Genomic DNA, 15,574 nt, shown 5'->3' with positions numbered 1-15,574 from the left:
GGAGTCCTTTAATGGAGCTCGGGCAGGGCCGGAACCAATGTGCTGCGGCGCCTGTTTCCGCTCGGCCCCGCGGGGCGGGCGCAGAGGGCGGGCGGTCGGGGCCGCGGCTCCCGGTGAAGATGGAGGCGGTGACTGAGGGGGCCTGGGAGTCCCTGCCCGTGGCGCTGAGCCCCGGGGTGCTGCAGGCACTCCGGGACCTCGGATTCACCCGCATGACCCCGGTGCAGGTGAGGAGCCGCTCCCCGGGGTCTGAGGACGGGAGGCGCGGGGGTTGTCCGTGGGCGCAGCCCCGAGGCCTCGGGTCAGGGCAGGCTTTGGCTTCGGAATTCTGAGGGAATTCGCTGCTCCCTTTGGCTTTCCCGCCCCTGGCTCTGCTTGAGTAATATTTACAGAGAGCTTTGGTGTCCCTTGAGGGGATTTATCCACTGTGACATTTTATTCCACCAGAGCCAATTTAACCGTGATGTTTCTCATCTTTTTTTTTTTTTTTTTTTTTTTTTTTCTCCCAGTCTGCGACCATTCCACTCTTCATGAGTAACAAAGATGTCGCTGCCGAAGCGGTGAGTGCTTTTTTCTTGGTCGAGTTCATTGCTTTTCTTGGTTTGTCTCTGGAGCTGAAGGAGGAATGACTCTTTCCCTTCTCCCAGGTAACAGGCAGTGGCAAAACTTTGGCATTTGTAATCCCCATACTGGAAATTCTCCTCAGACGGGAAGAAAAATTAAAGAAGATGCAGGTAAGGTAAAGTTACTCAGTTCTAAGCACGTTTTTGTGATAAAGCCAACAAGTTTGACAACTTCACTACTTCCTATAATGCCTTTTGTTGCTCGTGTGCAGGTTGGAGCTATAATTATCACCCCAACAAGAGAATTAGCTATTCAAATTGAGGAGGTGCTGTCACATTTCACAAAACACTTCCCCAGGTTTAGGTGAGTGAATGTCCATAGTTCCTTTTTCTTTGAACCTCTGTCACTCATAAACTAAAACCAAAACCCCAATACTTAAAGATGGCCTAAATCTCTCTGTTTTGTTGTTCTAGCCAAATTCTTTTAATTGGTGGCAGGAATCCCATGGAAGATGTTGAGAAGTTCAAAGAGCAGGGGTGAGTTGATTCTCCCTCATTTTTATCATCCCCCATGGCCATGGTTTGGTGCCCATCCTCAGGGCTTGCAGCCTGGGGCTTTGGGCCTAAAATGTGTTCTCCCTGAGAATTCTGAGGGAATTGTGGGCTCTTTTCCTGGAGAAGAAAGGAAACAGGGCCGTAGGGAAGGGAATCTGTGGCATTTCCAGGGTGTTTGGTGGGGGAGGTTGGCAGCTCCTCCACCTCCCTCCTCTCCACCACCAGCGGCAACATCATCGTCGCCACTCCCGGCCGCCTGGAGGATCTGTTCAGAAGGAAAGCAGATGGGCTGGATCTGGCAAGCTGTGTGAAGTCTCTGGATGTGCTGGTGTTAGATGAAGCAGACAGACTCCTGGATATGGGCTTTGAAGCCAGGTAATTAATTAATTAATGAATTCTGGTAATGCTTGTCAAGAGTTAAATGAGCTCACGGATCGTTGGTGAGAGGCAGAGTGACTTACAGGGGTCTTTAGAGTTTTGTTCTGGTTTGTTCTGGGACCCCTCTTTGCTCTGTAGATTGGATCAAGCAATTTCAAAGGAGGGAAGAGAATCAGGGGAGGAATTCCTGAAGGGAATCCCTGAAGAATCCCTAAAGGGAATCCCTGAAGAGCACAGAGCTTGCAGTTTCTTTTTGTTGTTAGCATGTGTTATATTAATGCTAGACTGAATATAATTTAATTTCTTTTTATGTTAGCACATGTTGTATTAACACTTAATTAAACATCATTTATGCACTGGAATGGCTCTAAATACTTTAACAGATCAGTTTTATCCCTTATTTCCTAAACTTAATGTAATTAACCCAAGGTGCTGTGTGCTTGGCACTCGAGCGGCTTTGTGTATAAATTCTTCTTTCCAATGATGAAGCTTCTTTCCGAGGGAAGCCTTGGGACAGTTATGTTTTCCCTGTGCTTACTTGCAGTTTAAACACCATTCTGGACTTTTTGCCCAAGCAGAGGAGGACTGGGCTCTTCTCAGCAACTCAGACCCAGGAGGTGGAGAACCTGGTGAGGGCCGGGCTGCGGAACCCGGTCCGCATCGCGGTGAAGGAGAAGGGTGTGGCAGCAAGCAGCACCCAGAAAACCCCAACACGCCTGGAGAACTATTACATGGTGTGAACCTCCCTGCTTCCTGGTAGTTTCTTGTTGCCTCTCCTTTTCCCCTGCTGCCACCAGTAAATTTTTAAACCTTGGCTACTTAGGATTGCATTAATATTGGAACCGGGAGTCTCCCAGACAAAGGTTCTGCAGGTTCTCCAAAAATGAGGAAATTAGAGATTAAATCAGCAGCTTTGGGGCTTCTTGCTCTGGGAGTTTTGGGTGGTTGGCAGCAGCTGTTGCAACTCCAAAGGAGCTGCAGTCAGTCCTGGACCTGTTGAGAATGAATCAGGAGACCCAGGGAGTTTCAGAGAAGTGGCTGAGGGGTACTTGAGGCACAAGCTCAGGAGATACAGTGTGGCAGGGGATGGGAAGACTGGGAGTTTAGTTATTTATTTTTATGTAAAACAAGAAATATAGGAGTGGTAATCCAGATGCGGGACTGTGGTGCAAATAATCAATATTAAGAAATTATTTCTGTAGGTATTTATCAGTGCTCAGTGAATGGAGGGACCTGGCAGATGCTTTCTTTCAAGTAAATTTTCTTACTTGTTTTTTTCCTTTGGTATCCTGCAGATCTGCAAAGCAGATGAAAAATTCAATCAGTTGGTGCATTTTCTTCGACACCGCAAGCAGGAGAAACATCTGGTCTTTTTCAGGTGATTCTGCTTGTGTTTTGTTGTGAACTCTGTGGTGTTTTATTACTTAAGTTCCAAAACTGTGCCCCGTGGTAACAAAGACACAACTATTAAAAACTATTCTGTTCAATATCTGCCTCATGGTGCTTAAAAGGAGACTGATAATTGCTTCAGGTCAGGATGGTGTTGTACTTTAATAATCAAAAACATACATTTTGTTTTTGAAGTAATGGCATTATAGATTTTGTTAGTTATAAAAAAGCAATGAATATTTAAAATATAAATAGGCAATAGTGTGTATTTTGAAAGGTCTTGGAGGGAGAACTCAAGCTTGGCTGCCTAAAGCAAATTAAAAACAAAGCATAATTTTTCCTGTTGTGTCTTATACCACAACAGCACGTGTGCCTGTGTGGAATACTATGGGAAGGCTTTGGAATCCTTAATTAAACAAGTGAAAATAATGAGCATTCACGGGAAGATGAAACACAAACGGAACAAGATCTTCACTGAGTTTCGGAAGCTGCCAGGGTAAGGACAAACAGCTTGAGCCACCCCAGGGACAGGTGGGGGACATGAGGGGTGGGGGATTTTCTCTGCCAGTATTAATCTGCCCCTTCAGTGTGGAGAAGAGGAGGAGGCTGCTGCCTGCTCCTGGGTGCATCTGTAGTAACACAAACTCAGCAGGGGTAGTGAAAGTAACCTTGTCCTGACTGGGAACCCAGGTGGAAACTCTGGGTACTGTTTTTGTTGGTATATGAACAAGAGTACAGCAGCACAGCTGTAATATACCTGAAATATTTTGTCTCTTTTCAAAAAGCAAATGTTTTAAAACCTATTTTTGCAATGCAGATGCAGAATACACAGCGGGGGGGTGACTGGCTCTTCTCAGATGTCAATTTAATGCAAATAATGCTTTTCTTTCTCCCTAGGGGCATTTTAGCTTGCACTGATGTGATGGCCCGTGGCATAGACATTCCAGAGGTACACTGGGTTTTGCAGTATGACCCACCAAGCAGTGCAAGGTACAACTTCACATCTTAAGAACAATTAATTGTCATGGTGCTGCACTGCTCAGGTGCAGATTCCGAACACACAGCTCTGGGAAACACATTTAATGGCTGCCTGGAAGTCAGGCTGAGTGAACACACAAAGTAACACACAGACAAGGGAGGTGGGTGTGTGGCAATGGTTGTTGTGAATGCTGTGAAGTGAAATGATTTGTGTTGGGTGTTTGTCACTGCTATTTGTGTGGGGAGGAACTCTGGTGTGAGGCTTGGGATGAGAATAGCAGAAATGTAGTGAGAAGTGAGATGCCAGGGTGAATGAGAAGAGAGATGAGAGAGGGACTGAGCTCTTCAAAGAATGGTACCTTTAAAGTTCACATGAAACTTAAACTTCATACTTTTCTATGTATTTTAACTTCTCACTGTCATAATTCAGACCCTACAACTTGCTTCATCTTCACCCCTAAACAAATCCCTTTGCTTTAGCACAATCCTGACAACTGAGCCGGGACCGCTTTGTGCCTCGCTTTGCATTGCACTGATTGTTCTGATTTTTCTGGTTCAAAAGTGTGTAGTTCTTCACATTTTCCATTCCCCAAGCTTTGCCCTTTTGCTCTCTGTCCAATACTGCAAAGCCAGGCTGAGCAGCTCCTCTCCAGCCAGCTCCCTGTGGTGCTGTTTCAGTGCCTTTGTGCATCGGTGTGGTCGCACAGCCCGGATTGGCAAGGGGGGCAGCGCGCTCGTGTTTCTGCTTCCCATGGAAGAATCCTACATTAACTTCCTCTCCATCAACCAGAAGGTCAGTAGGCTTTGGCTCTACCCCAAAGCAGGAAAGGGCAAGGGGACAGGAGTTAAAAAATCAGTTTGGAGTACTTGAGGTCGTTTCACAGATCATGTTTTAGCAGAGGAGCACAACAACAAAAAAAAGGGCTGTTTATTCATCACCAAATGCAACTCCTCTGTTAAACATCACTGCTCCCAGTGTTACCAACTGACATTTGTAATAATTTATTGAGTAAGGAAAGGCTTTTCCTTTCTGAGGGTGTGTAGCTCAAGCAGTTCCAGCAGGGCATTTTTGGCTTAAACTCCTACCTGAGACTTCCACCCCCAGTTTATGTGCTGCAGCCTCTGTGCTGCTTACTTTTCATGTGGATAATTTCCTGTGCCTAGTCCTGCATTTGTGGATGAGTTGTAGAAATTCTCCTGATCCCTGCAGATGGGAGCAGAGCTTGGAGAGGCAGGAGGTGTTCCCTCCCAAGCTGCAGTGAGGAGCTCTGCTGCTGGGGTGGGACCATCAGGTATGGGGCTGAGTGGTGGGTGTTGAGATGACCAAGAAAAGGGGGAAGGAAGCTCCAAGCTCACTCAAGGTTTACTGGGAAGAAGAATGTGTTTCAAGTTTCACAAAGCAATTTAAGTCACGCAGCTGAACTTTTCCTTTTTGTATTTCTTCACTGGTTTTCAGTGTCCCATGCAGGAAATGAAACCACAGACAAATGTGTCAGATCTGCTTCCAAAACTGAAGTCCATGGCTCTGGCTGACAGAGCAGTGTTTGAGAAAGGGATGAAAGCATTTGTGTCTTATGTCCAGGCATATGCCAAGCATGAATGTAACCTCATCTTCAGGATAAAAGGTAATTCCCAGCAGGAGTTGATTTCTTTTACTGTTCTTTTGGAGAATAAAATATTTGTTTTGGCAAATCCCAGTGTTATTGTCAACCAACTTCAACTACTGATTCCTGGTCTCAAAGTTATTTCCTGCAGCATTAGATTCTGACAAAGCTTTTTTTTCAAGCAACATGTTTCTAATAATTTTCAAGAGAAGATGTTTAATTAGCAAGTTTGACCAGGACTTGCACAACAAGCATAAATAAAAATTACTTAGCACTGTTACTATATTAAGCATGGAACACAAGCAGTACAGCAGGATGTTATTTTTCTGTGACTTGCCACATGGAATTATGTTTTCATCCAACAGGAAACTGACTTTATAATTTTTTTTTTAACAGATCTGGATTTTGCCAGCCTTGCCAAAGGTTTTGCATTGTTAAAAATGCCAAGGATGCCTGAACTAAGAGGAAAATGTTTTCCAGACTTTACTCCAGTTGCTGTTAATACAGATTCAATTTCATTTAAGGATAAAAACAGAGAAAAACAGAGACAAAAGCAGTTAGAACAACAAAGAAAAGAAAGAGAAGAAAATGGAGGCAAAAAAAAATTCATAAAGAACAAAGCCTGGTCAAAGCAGAAAGCCAAGAGGGAGAAGAAAAAGAAAGTAACAGCTAAAAGGAAGCATGAAGAGGTAAACTCTGCCTGCTCAAAGGGAAGAGAGCCATGAGATTTCAGTTTTGGGTTTTTTTCTTTCTGCTTTTTTCAATTCTCAGCAAGTGTATCTGAGTTTCCTAGGTAGGAATTGAGTTATTTCCTGCTTGGAAACTGCTGGCAACATCTGAGTTGTTAAAGATCTCCTGTTCAGGAATGTATAGAATGTATAGAATGAAAACCTCTTGGTGTCGTGTTTAATTTGTTGTTTTTCAACTGCCAACAGGGCTCAGATATTGAAGATGAGGATATGGAGGAGCTGCTGAATGACACAAGGCTCTTGAAAAGGTTAAAAAAAGGAAAAATTACTGAAGAGGAGTTTGAGAAGAGAGTAACAAGCAGCCAGAGTAGACTCAAAGCAGAAACTGGTGCTGACCTAGAGGCTGAAGGTTGACAGTTACTCTGACCACACTTTTACTATAAAAAAACCTGCCTATTTCAATAAAGCTGTATTTTTATAACAAAATAGGTCTTATTTCTTCATAAAGAGACCTGGCATCTGTGAAGACATAAAACCAGGGCTGCAGTTAGGGACAAAGCTAAAAGCTTTCCTCTTCCATGGTGTGGCCTGAGCTGCAGATTTCCATCAGCAGCCTTGTGCATTTATTAATTGTTTTTCAGGTATGTACCACAGATCAGTAGGTAACAGAATCCCTCAGAATGAGTCTGAATACACCATAAGGTATTTTATTTTACAATATCAAAAAGTACACCCATCTTTAAAATAATTTATTTCAGCTCTTCAGAAGCTGTAGTAATTTTTGGCTCTTTTTTTTTTTTTTGTAATTAATAGTGGTCCACCCATATGTAAAGTTTCACTTCCAAACCTCAAGAAGCCTGATAATTAAATTAATCCTTACAAATGTCATCTCCTTACCACCTCCACTTAACTTGTGTCATCTCCCAAGCTCTCATGATGGACACTGAAGATGAAGCATCCCCTGCACTGAGTCCTCTGCTACAAATAGAGTTTAATGAGTTCATCACTGACAGCTGATGGAGTCAGCACACCCAGGTCTGTAAACAGTAATGTAATTAGTGATGGGGATGTGTAGTCAATCCAGGGATGCTCCTCTGTGAGGTTCTGATTTGTTTTCAGAGTGTCTGCTTTGTACTAGAAGGAAACAGATTTCATTAGTTATTAATTATTATCAGTTAATAGACAACTGCAAGTTAAAATCTCTGTTGGGCAAGAGTGGTTCTGTCCTGAGCAGATGTTTGTGGTAAAACTGAGGGAAATCAACTTCAAAATGAGGCACAGGTTGGTGCCACCTTGATCTCTGCTGTTTTATTCTCTGTATGAAGTAGAATTTGAAATGTTTGGACATAACTGTTTCTTGCCCTCAGCTCCTCTGCCCCCAAGGAGCCCCTTTAGGAACTAAATAAGAGTATTCTGACAAATTATGTCTGTTTGACTTGCAACTCCATGGAATGTAGAGAGAGATGCAGCTGGAAGATGTCCTCCTCAGCTGAAAATTACTCATCAAAATGTAAGTGTGCATCTCAGCTGCCTAAGAAGTCATTTCAGTTTCTCTTACCTTAAACTTATCTGGGACATCCTGCTGATTTAGAGGGTAAAGTCTTACAAACTTGAAACTTTCTGCTACCACATAAAAGGGCTTGTTCTGAGCTTTGGCACACACAGCAATTTGATTGGTGCCAATCTGTGGAGAGAGGAGGAAAACAACATCAGTGCCAGCCTGACACAACACTGCCCAGTGGCCAGTACTGAACAGCTTTTTCTTGTTCAAATAGGAAAGATTTTTCAGAAAGCTTTGCTTGCTTCAAAGAAATCAAACTTTTAAAAGTCCAGAGCTTAGAGTGTGATGGAACAAACTCAGTACCTTGTTAATAATGCCTCCACTTTCAACTACACCTTCAGCACCAACCAGCACAAGGTCCACTTTCTCCATAATGTAGCTGTTTCCAAAAGAGGAGAAAAATCTTAAGTTTTGGTAAGTAGTGTGACAAATGACTTGCTGAAGAGAACAGAAATTGGTAATTCAAACACTCTTTCACTTCTGGACCAGTTTTATCTGCCTATGCAAGTCCATGTTGCACACCCTTGGTCAGCTGCTTCCTATTCCTAGCAGGAATATTAAGAAATTGTCTTCTCCAGCCACCCCTAAGCCTGGCAATTGTCTAAATGCTGGGAAAGTTTTGATTTGACTGGAATAATACTCAGTTCCAGGAGATGGTGCCTGTGGAATGATGCTGCCTGTAACTGCACTGAGATCACCTTGGCCAAACAACACCCAGGAGGCTGCTCCTCCACCCCCCCTTTGCTGCACATCCCTCCTGGTAATTGAAAATAAGATCTAAAAAGAATTTTTTTTTTCATTCTAACACACAAACACCAAGAACTGGTTGTGGAGCAGGAGTTTTCTCCTAATTGTCCACCTAGAGGTGTAACTTGTTTAACTGGTTTAATGACTGTGGCAAATTAAGTAATAACCTCTGTAGTTTGAACAGGTAAACTTGTAGGAAACTTGTAACACTACCACAGTAAAACTGAGGAAAAATACTAAGATTTAATCATCAGACTTACCCAACTGCAGCATCCAGAATGACAGTCACAGGGATGTTCAGCTTCCTCAAGGCTTTTGCCATTTTTTGTCTGTTAAAGCATTTGTGAAGCTTAAAATCTTGTTTTTTAGAGGCAATGCTAGAAAAATATTGTCTGAAAGGCTGAAACCCAGGACTGCCCCTGTACCCTGGCCTGTAGTTTGGGTTTATGATGGATTCTCTAATTGGAAAGAAGTTGTTGTATAGAAATGGAAACAAACAGATGATAATTAAAGCAGTTTAAAGTCAGCTTTAAGTCAGCTGGCACTGACTGAAAGTTTGTAAACCTTTGAGGAAAGCCAAGGTAACACTACAGGATATTTAGTGTTGGAAATTAGTTGCCAATTTATTTTTTTTTATTTTTTTAACCATAATAAGGTGCTCTTACTGATGTTTAGCATTTAAGCTGCTGCAAACCAGCCCAGCAGCTTTTCTTCAGGGAGGGCTGATTTGGTGTTGGCTGTAACTTACCCTGTTAACAAAACACCCTAAGGAGTACTGACCCTGCCTGATCGGGCTGGGACTCAGTGACATAAACACTGAATCTCTTCTTTGACTCCACAGCTGCCTCCAGCACCCTGAGGACCACTCTGGAGTAGGCATGTGTCAGTATTCTCTGGAAAAAAAACAACAATCAGACCTTACTTTTTGCTGAGCTTTGGGAAACCTTTACTTTTTTTAGAGGTTTTGTGGCTTTTACTTCACCCAGCTGCCCACTGGTGTTTAATGATCAGATTTGTCACTTGGATTCTGCACCTCAGGGCTGGGATTTGTGCCAGGATGCAGCGGGGGGGTGATGGAGCATTTGGAGTGGTTTCTGGATCTGCAGACCCCAAGTTAAAGTAGGATTGTATGAGAGCAGGGGGAGGAGGTGAAGCTGAACAACGTGCTGGGTGATGCTGCACCTCTGGACAATGTTCACTGTTCATAAACTTTGCTCCCTTTCCCTTTTGTTCTTCCATCCCTGCAAGCAGCAGAGCAGCAGAACAAGACTCACCCAGCCTGGTCCTACTTACAGCCCCATCTCTGATGAAGGGATGACACAGCTTGGCGATTTTATTCCTGGAGAGAGACACCTTCCTGAGGAAAATCTCCCCACGCTCGATCATGATTTCTTTGCACTTGGAGTAATCCTGGAAAACACCCCCGTGTCTGCTCCGAAGCTGTCGGGGTCCCTGGCAGGGCCGGGCACGGGGAGGGGGCAGCCGCCCTTACCGAGTACTCCAGGGAGGTGAGGCTGATGAAGCGGAGGAAGAGCTCCCCGCCGGACAGCACGGCCACCGAGGAGTCCACCCCGGACAGGGTCTCGATGGCGGCCAGCAGGCTGCTCCGCAGGCCCTGGATGGTTTCTCCTGCGGGGAGACCCAGGTGTGCACGGGCAGGGGCTCACCCACGGGGGGACACGGGGCAGAGGGGGGACATCCCCGTCCCGTCCCGTCCCGTCCCCCCAGCCGGGAGCTGAGGGCGGGCCCGGTCTCACCTCGGTCCTGCTTGAGGAATCCCAGCAGCACGCGGATGGCGGCTACGGCCGAGGCGACGTCGGGATCGTCCCTCAGCTGCGCCCGGAAAGTCTCGATCAGGTCTGCAAGGCAGCGGGACGCATCGCATCACATCGGGTCCGGTTCGATTCGGTGCTGCCCCCCCCTCCCCTCCCCTCTTACCGTTCCTGCTCATGGCTGCTCCGCTTCCTCCTGGCCCATCTGGATGACGTAAGCCGCGTCGTGACATCATCAGGCTCCGCCGGAAGCAGTTGCTCTCTGGGACCGGCGGGATGAGCGCGGGTGAGGCGGCGGGACCGGGGGGAGGCGGCGGGGCCGGGCCGGGCCGGGCCCAGCCCGGGGTGTGTCCCAGCCCACGGGCGCGGCCTCTCCGGGCTTCTGCGGGGGTAGAGCGGGAGTCGAACGCGGGGAACCGGCCAGGCCGCTCGGTGACCCCTGACCGCCGGGTTCCCTGTGTTCCCGCTGCCGGTTTGGTCTCTCCCGAGCCCTCGGTATCCCGGGGGAGCTCCCCCCTGCTTGGGGACTTTCAGCGGCGTTTGCAGGGGGTGACGCTGCGGTGTTGTTCACTCTTTCAGAGGATGAGCTGAGCCTGTTGGTCATCGTCATTGACACCAACCCCATCTGGTGGGGCAAGAAGGCGCTGGGAGAGGCCGAGGTGGGGCTGCTGGGAGCTGCTGCGGGTGATTCCCGAGGGAAATAACATCTTAAAAAAACATTAATAACCCAACAAATGGGATTAGCGTTTGACTTCCAAACTGTGCTGATGTTCTCTGTCTAAATAGATGTAATGGATATTAGAATACTTTTAAAATATATAAGTAGACTGCTGCATTTGCCAAAGCTTTCTTTTCCTAAATGCTTGCTGTTAAGACACGTCTTTCAGTGTACTAGAACTCTCTGTTACTGTACTTATTTGAGAGGTTTCTTCTGAATTGCTCAGCTGTAAATGCTCTTGTGCTGCTTTCCTTTTTTTCCTGAGCAGTTCACCCTGTCAAAATGCATCGATGCAGCCATGGTGATGGGGAATTCACACCTCATCATGAACAGAACCAACAGGCTGGCTGTGATAGCAAGTCACACACAAGAAAGGTAGAGTTGTGTAAGGGTTTAAAGTGCACTTTCCTCTCTGTCTGCTGAGTTTCTTGTCAGCTTGAAATATGTAATTGAAACCAGGTTTAAAATGCATGATTTATAATTGTCTGAAGAACACAAACTGTTCTTTACTGTTCTTGACTGAAACTGGGTAGGAAAGAAATAATCTGAGTGTTTTACACAGAGCAACAAATGGGTTTGAAGATCATCTGCCTGATTTAATCTCTCATATTCAAATACTACAATTATTTGAAACTGTACTTTGGAGTATTGCTGCCTACACCTGGTTAGTTTGCTGCATTTTTTTCTTATGAGGTTAAAGGAGAAACATAAAACTTTCTCTCTTTTTTTTTCCAGCCGTTTCCTGTACCCTGGGAAGCGTTGGACCTCTGCAGATCTCCTTGCAGATGGTGGTGGCTCCATGGAATCCAATTGCTCTGGCAGCAAGGATGGGAAATATGAATTATTAACAGCAATAAATGATGCAATAGCAGAAGAGGTTAAAGACCTCATGACAAAAAGTAAGGGAAAGAAAAAGTAAGAAAAAAGAAAATTCTAGGCTTGTTGTGCAGGATTGCAAATCTCTTGAACTTCCAAGGAGTTGTAGGAATTTCCTTTAGTGTGGTTGTGTGAATTCTAATATGCTCAAAGCAAATTATTTTATTATGTTTGAGGCCTCAGGCCCTTGCAGTAATATTCTTGGCTAAAGATAAGACTTTAAGTGTTTTATAGGGTCAGGTTCAGCACCTGCAATTCCTCTTGTGTTGCAGCTGAAATGAAGGGCCAGCAAACAGAGACTCTGCTAGCAGGATCACTTGCTAAAGCACTTTGCTGTATCCTTTTGATCATGGGATTTTCAAAGCTCCTTTTTAGGTTTTACTATTGCTTCTCTGTAATATTCAGAACCATGCACGTGGTGTTGGCTGAGGTGGTGAATGTGTGGTATGGATATTGGGGTTATTTCCAGGAAGAGAATGGAGATTCCTTAATGTCAGCTGATGCAGATATCAACAAGATGAGCAAAGGGGTAAAAGGTGAGGCCTCAGCTCCTGTTTTGAGTATTTATATAAATGTTTGAGTTGGAATAACTGGCATAAATGCATATGTACATACAAAAAAATTACGTATTTTGACACCCCCTCATTTCCCAAACTGGCAATAATGGCTGCAGATTTGTCCCAACCATTTGAGGTTGCCCAGTTTAATCAGGTCTGGGAGGCAATTAGAAGTCATTAGTCCACATTCTTATTTTGATTCTTCTGTTTCAAGTGAAACGAGTAAAAATGAAACTGGAACCTCCTTGGAACAACTGCAGGGTGAGAGGAGCTTTTAAAAAGTCACAAAATGCAGAAGTCTCCTTCAGAGGAATCACCTGCAGAGCTGTGATCATAGTTAATTTCTGAGTCATTTTGTGTCTTCCTTGTGTGACTTCTGTAATCAGGAAAAGTGCTATTTGTGCCAGTAGTTTTCCAAGGAGCAGCTCAAATTGCTTTCATTGATGAGAAATACCCTAGAACTTGAGACCTGTCTCAGGCAGTGGGTTGGTAATGAGCAGCTGTGAACATTTCTTTCCTCAGCACCATCTTTTGCACAACACATAAATGATCAACTTCCCTACCAAGTCAGAATTAGTCTCCAGGTACTTGTCAAATATTTCTGCTGCTCTCTGTGATGCTGGGACTGTGAAACAGTTTCATGTGCATATTTTAGCTGAGATGTGAGATGCCACAGAAACAAGATGTTGATGCATTTCTTTTTCTTTTTAATACTTAGCTAATGAAGAAATGAAATCAAGGATTTTGGTAAGAGCTTCTGCTTGGTTTTCTTTTAGTCTTGAAATCCAGTGCTAGTATCTAGGCTAACAAGTTTGAATTGATTTCTTTAGGTCATAAAAGCAGCAGAAGACAGTGCATTGCAGTATATGAATTTCATGAATGTCATCTTTGCAGCACAGAAACAGGTGAAGCTGGCATTTTTTTCATATTATCTATATGCAAAAAAACCAAAGTGATTAATTTGTCTTATATTCTGGTCAACTGAAAGAGCTTCCATATGGCTGTGTTAGTCCTGCAGCTGGTAAAAGCATAAAGTGTGGAGTACATTTACAGTGGAAACTTGGTCCTGGCTGAATTTTGGTTTTCATGCATTTCGTATTTTTTTTCTTGCAGAGTATTTTGATTGATGCCTGTGTCTTGGACTCTGACTCAGGTCTTCTACAACAGGTACAAACTTCCTATTCTCATTTGGTGTTTACATTTATTCATAGATACAAGATGACATAGTTTGACATGTTCTTAGGTTCATAACAATCTGATCATGCTCTGTGCTTTCCAGGCTTGTGACATTACAGGTGGCATATATTTGAAAGTGCCCCACATGCCCTCCCTTCTGCAGTATTTGTTGGTAAGTAATTTAAAAAACATGTAGCTCTTTTTCCTGGGTCAGATGTTGTATCTTACTGACTTTACTCTCAAGATAATGCAGCGGTGCTATTCCAGTTTGCAATATTTTTAATTCTCTATTCATGCAGTGGGTGTTTCTCCCTGATCAAGAGCAGAGATCTCAGCTTGTCCTTCCACCTCCAGTTCATGTTGACTACAGAGCTGCCTGCTTCTGTCATAGAAATCTCATTGAAATTGGTTATGTGTGCTCTGTGTGCTTGTCAAGTAAGTTTATAAATACAGGAGTCTGATTTCTTACATCCAAATGAATTGTTTTAGTGAAAGCAAATTCTTTTTTTTTTCCAGTATTCTGCAACTTCAGTCCAATTTGCAGTACCTGCGAGTAAGTGTTGCTGCTTCTTGTTTCAGGGGAGGATGGGGAGCTGTGTTCAGTGTATCTGACAGTTTCTTCGTGTTGTTTCAGGACTGCTTTCAAAATATCATTGCCACCTGTCATGAAAGCCAAGAAGAAGAAATTGAAGGTAGCTGTGTAACAGTGTTATGTAAATACATACTTACCTCCTCCAGTAATTCCATGAAATGGAGTATAGTAAGAAATTGATGGCACCTTTTTATTAGATATGAAAGAGAACTGTATGCAGGGTTACTATTTGTTTCTTAAGGGATACATATTTAAATTATGTGTTTTCTACACAGCTCTTTAAGTAAGGAATCACTGTATTACTGTGTAACCTGTGCTGTTTTAAAGACCAGTTCTGTTGAGAGGCAGGCCTTGTGAAGTAGAAGTTACTGCAAAGTTTCACATCTCCAAGTTATTTGCAAAGACAAGAAAGCTCTCATTCCATTTGTATGTTGGTGTAAAGGTAAGAATGACTATTTCTGGTTTGTAGGATCAGAAAATTTAGCACTGTGTTATTCAGAAACTTCCTGCTAGCTTTTGCTAGCAATTTTTGGACTGACACAGCATCTCTTTCAAAATAAACAAGCCAACATTTTTCAAGATAGCTTTGAACCCACCCTTTAAAAATTTTTTTTGAAGATGCTAAGTCCCCTGTGCATTGACTATCTTTGTGGTACTTCTTTCTCAACTGAATATCTTCATTGTGAATAAAAAGGCCCCACTTGGTATAAAATAACTTCAGTAAATGCAAAGTAGCTCATTAGTCTTTAAGGTTGTATTTTGAGACTGGTAAACAAATAAATACGTAATTCTGTGTAATAGGACAGCAGGCACACTATTTTTTTTTTAGTGTGTAGTTTCTACATCCGGCATTTGACAAAGGGGGAAGGCTTTTGGACTGATGTTTTTGTTTCTGAAGATGAGGGAATGCTGTGTATGCATCTAGGGTTTCAACAAGCAAGCAAGTCATCTGCCCCTTTTAAAAGGTGACTTAAGATTTGTTTGGTTTACTGGAAGGAATACAGTACTTGTTACCTACATACAAATTTTTTATTATTCATAGAATGATAGAATCATTCCTCAAGGTGTATACAAGGATTTGCCATGTCACCACATCAGGTTTTGGTCAATATGTTTCTCACTGCCCATGTTGTTTGTGGGCTGTATTTATACTTTGTGTACAGCATTTGTAATAAAACCTGTTCCTTTTCAAATGTGGTTACCCGTTGCTATAATCACAGATATTTAAGGGTGAGCTACACCCCGTTCTAGCAGTTTTACTGCGTAGATGGCGCCCAGGCACAGCGCAGGGGGAGCGCGGCCGCCATCTCTGTGGAGCGGGGCCAGAAGATGAGGCACGGGGCTGTCACGGTCGGTCCCTTTTTCATGTGTGCTGCCTTCTAGGTGATAAGGCGGGACAGCTCCGCGGGGATGTCTGAG

The 15,574-nt window shown here is 43.8% G+C and overlaps 3 protein-coding genes across 7 annotated transcripts; 2 read left to right on the top strand and 1 right to left on the bottom strand.

Annotated features, from left to right (window-relative positions):
* Positions 1 to 109: 109 nt before the first annotated feature.
* Positions 110 to 6,642, top strand: DDX55 (DEAD-box helicase 55). 2 transcript variants are annotated; one of them, XM_071763055.1, is made up of 14 exons: positions 110 to 227; positions 510 to 560; positions 648 to 734; positions 836 to 927; positions 1,038 to 1,100; positions 1,344 to 1,493; positions 2,041 to 2,230; positions 2,792 to 2,874; positions 3,250 to 3,381; positions 3,783 to 3,875; positions 4,542 to 4,656; positions 5,320 to 5,488; positions 5,864 to 6,156; positions 6,403 to 6,642. In XM_071763055.1, exons 1-14 carry the CDS (start codon positions 120 to 122, stop codon positions 6,568 to 6,570), a joined length of 1,794 nt encoding a protein of 597 aa, XP_071619156.1. In that variant the 5' UTR covers positions 110 to 119; the 3' UTR covers positions 6,571 to 6,642. The 2 variants fall into 2 exon arrangements, with proteins under 2 accessions (XP_071619156.1, XP_071619157.1); XM_071763056.1 differs by having other exon boundaries at positions 139 to 227; positions 655 to 734.
* Positions 6,643 to 6,847: 205 nt separating this feature from the next.
* Positions 6,848 to 10,536, bottom strand: EIF2B1 (eukaryotic translation initiation factor 2B subunit alpha). The gene is made up of 9 exons (XM_071763057.1): positions 10,403 to 10,536; positions 10,222 to 10,323; positions 9,957 to 10,093; positions 9,758 to 9,874; positions 9,245 to 9,357; positions 8,725 to 8,793; positions 8,021 to 8,096; positions 7,715 to 7,840; positions 6,848 to 7,290 (listed from the first exon to the last, which is right to left on the bottom strand). The coding sequence occupies exons 1-9, from the start codon at positions 10,470 to 10,472 to the stop codon at positions 7,135 to 7,137; spliced, it is 966 nt and encodes a 321-aa protein (XP_071619158.1). The 5' UTR covers positions 10,473 to 10,536; the 3' UTR covers positions 6,848 to 7,134.
* GTF2H3 (general transcription factor IIH subunit 3) lies at positions 10,385 to 15,348 on the top strand. 4 transcript variants are annotated; one of them, XM_071763059.1, is made up of 13 exons: positions 10,385 to 10,522; positions 10,816 to 10,895; positions 11,223 to 11,329; positions 11,690 to 11,853; positions 12,103 to 12,165; positions 12,337 to 12,366; positions 13,106 to 13,134; positions 13,218 to 13,292; positions 13,501 to 13,554; positions 13,667 to 13,735; positions 13,863 to 13,998; positions 14,080 to 14,116; positions 14,198 to 15,348. In XM_071763059.1, exons 1-13 carry the CDS (start codon positions 10,513 to 10,515, stop codon positions 14,265 to 14,267), a joined length of 924 nt encoding a protein of 307 aa, XP_071619160.1. In that variant the 5' UTR covers positions 10,385 to 10,512; the 3' UTR covers positions 14,268 to 15,348. The 4 variants fall into 4 exon arrangements, with proteins under 4 accessions (XP_071619160.1, XP_071619159.1, XP_071619163.1 ...); XM_071763058.1 differs by having other exon boundaries at positions 12,328 to 12,366; XM_071763062.1 differs by lacking the exons at positions 10,385 to 10,522; positions 11,223 to 11,329.
* Positions 15,349 to 15,574: the final 226 nt, after the last annotated feature.

This window comes from Heliangelus exortis, chromosome 19 (genome assembly GCF_036169615.1).
Source record: "Heliangelus exortis chromosome 19, bHelExo1.hap1, whole genome shotgun sequence".
Taxonomy (NCBI): Eukaryota; Metazoa; Chordata; class Aves; order Apodiformes; family Trochilidae; genus Heliangelus; species Heliangelus exortis.
This window is presented reverse-complemented; position numbering and strand designations above follow the sequence as displayed.

Excerpts from the sequence above, each read along its gene's own strand:
- DDX55 (XM_071763055.1), top strand. The coding sequence starts at position 120 with ATGGAGGCGGTGACTGAGGGGGCCTGGGAGTCCCTGCCCGTGGCGCTG. Across the intron at positions 928-1,037 it reads AAACACTTCCCCAGGTTTAG|CCAAATTCTTTTAATTGGTG; the intron begins GTGAGTGAATGT and ends TTGTTGTTCTAG. Across the intron at positions 2,231-2,791 it reads GCCTGGAGAACTATTACATG|ATCTGCAAAGCAGATGAAAA; the intron begins GTGTGAACCTCC and ends GGTATCCTGCAG.
- EIF2B1 (XM_071763057.1), bottom strand. The coding sequence starts at position 10,472 with ATGATGTCACGACGCGGCTTACGTCATCCAGATGGGCCAGGAGGAAGC. Across the intron at positions 8,794-9,244 it reads TCCCAGCCCGATCAGGCAGG|ACAAAAAATGGCAAAAGCCT; the intron begins GTCAGTACTCCT and ends ATGCTTTAACAG. Across the intron at positions 7,841-8,020 it reads GTGGAGGCATTATTAACAAG|ATTGGCACCAATCAAATTGC; the intron begins GTACTGAGTTTG and ends CTCTCTCCACAG.
- GTF2H3 (XM_071763058.1), top strand. Across the intron at positions 13,293-13,500 it reads TCTTTGCAGCACAGAAACAG|AGTATTTTGATTGATGCCTG; the intron begins GTGAAGCTGGCA and ends TTTTTCTTGCAG. Across the intron at positions 13,999-14,079 it reads GTGCTCTGTGTGCTTGTCAA|TATTCTGCAACTTCAGTCCA; the intron begins GTAAGTTTATAA and ends TTTTTTTTCCAG.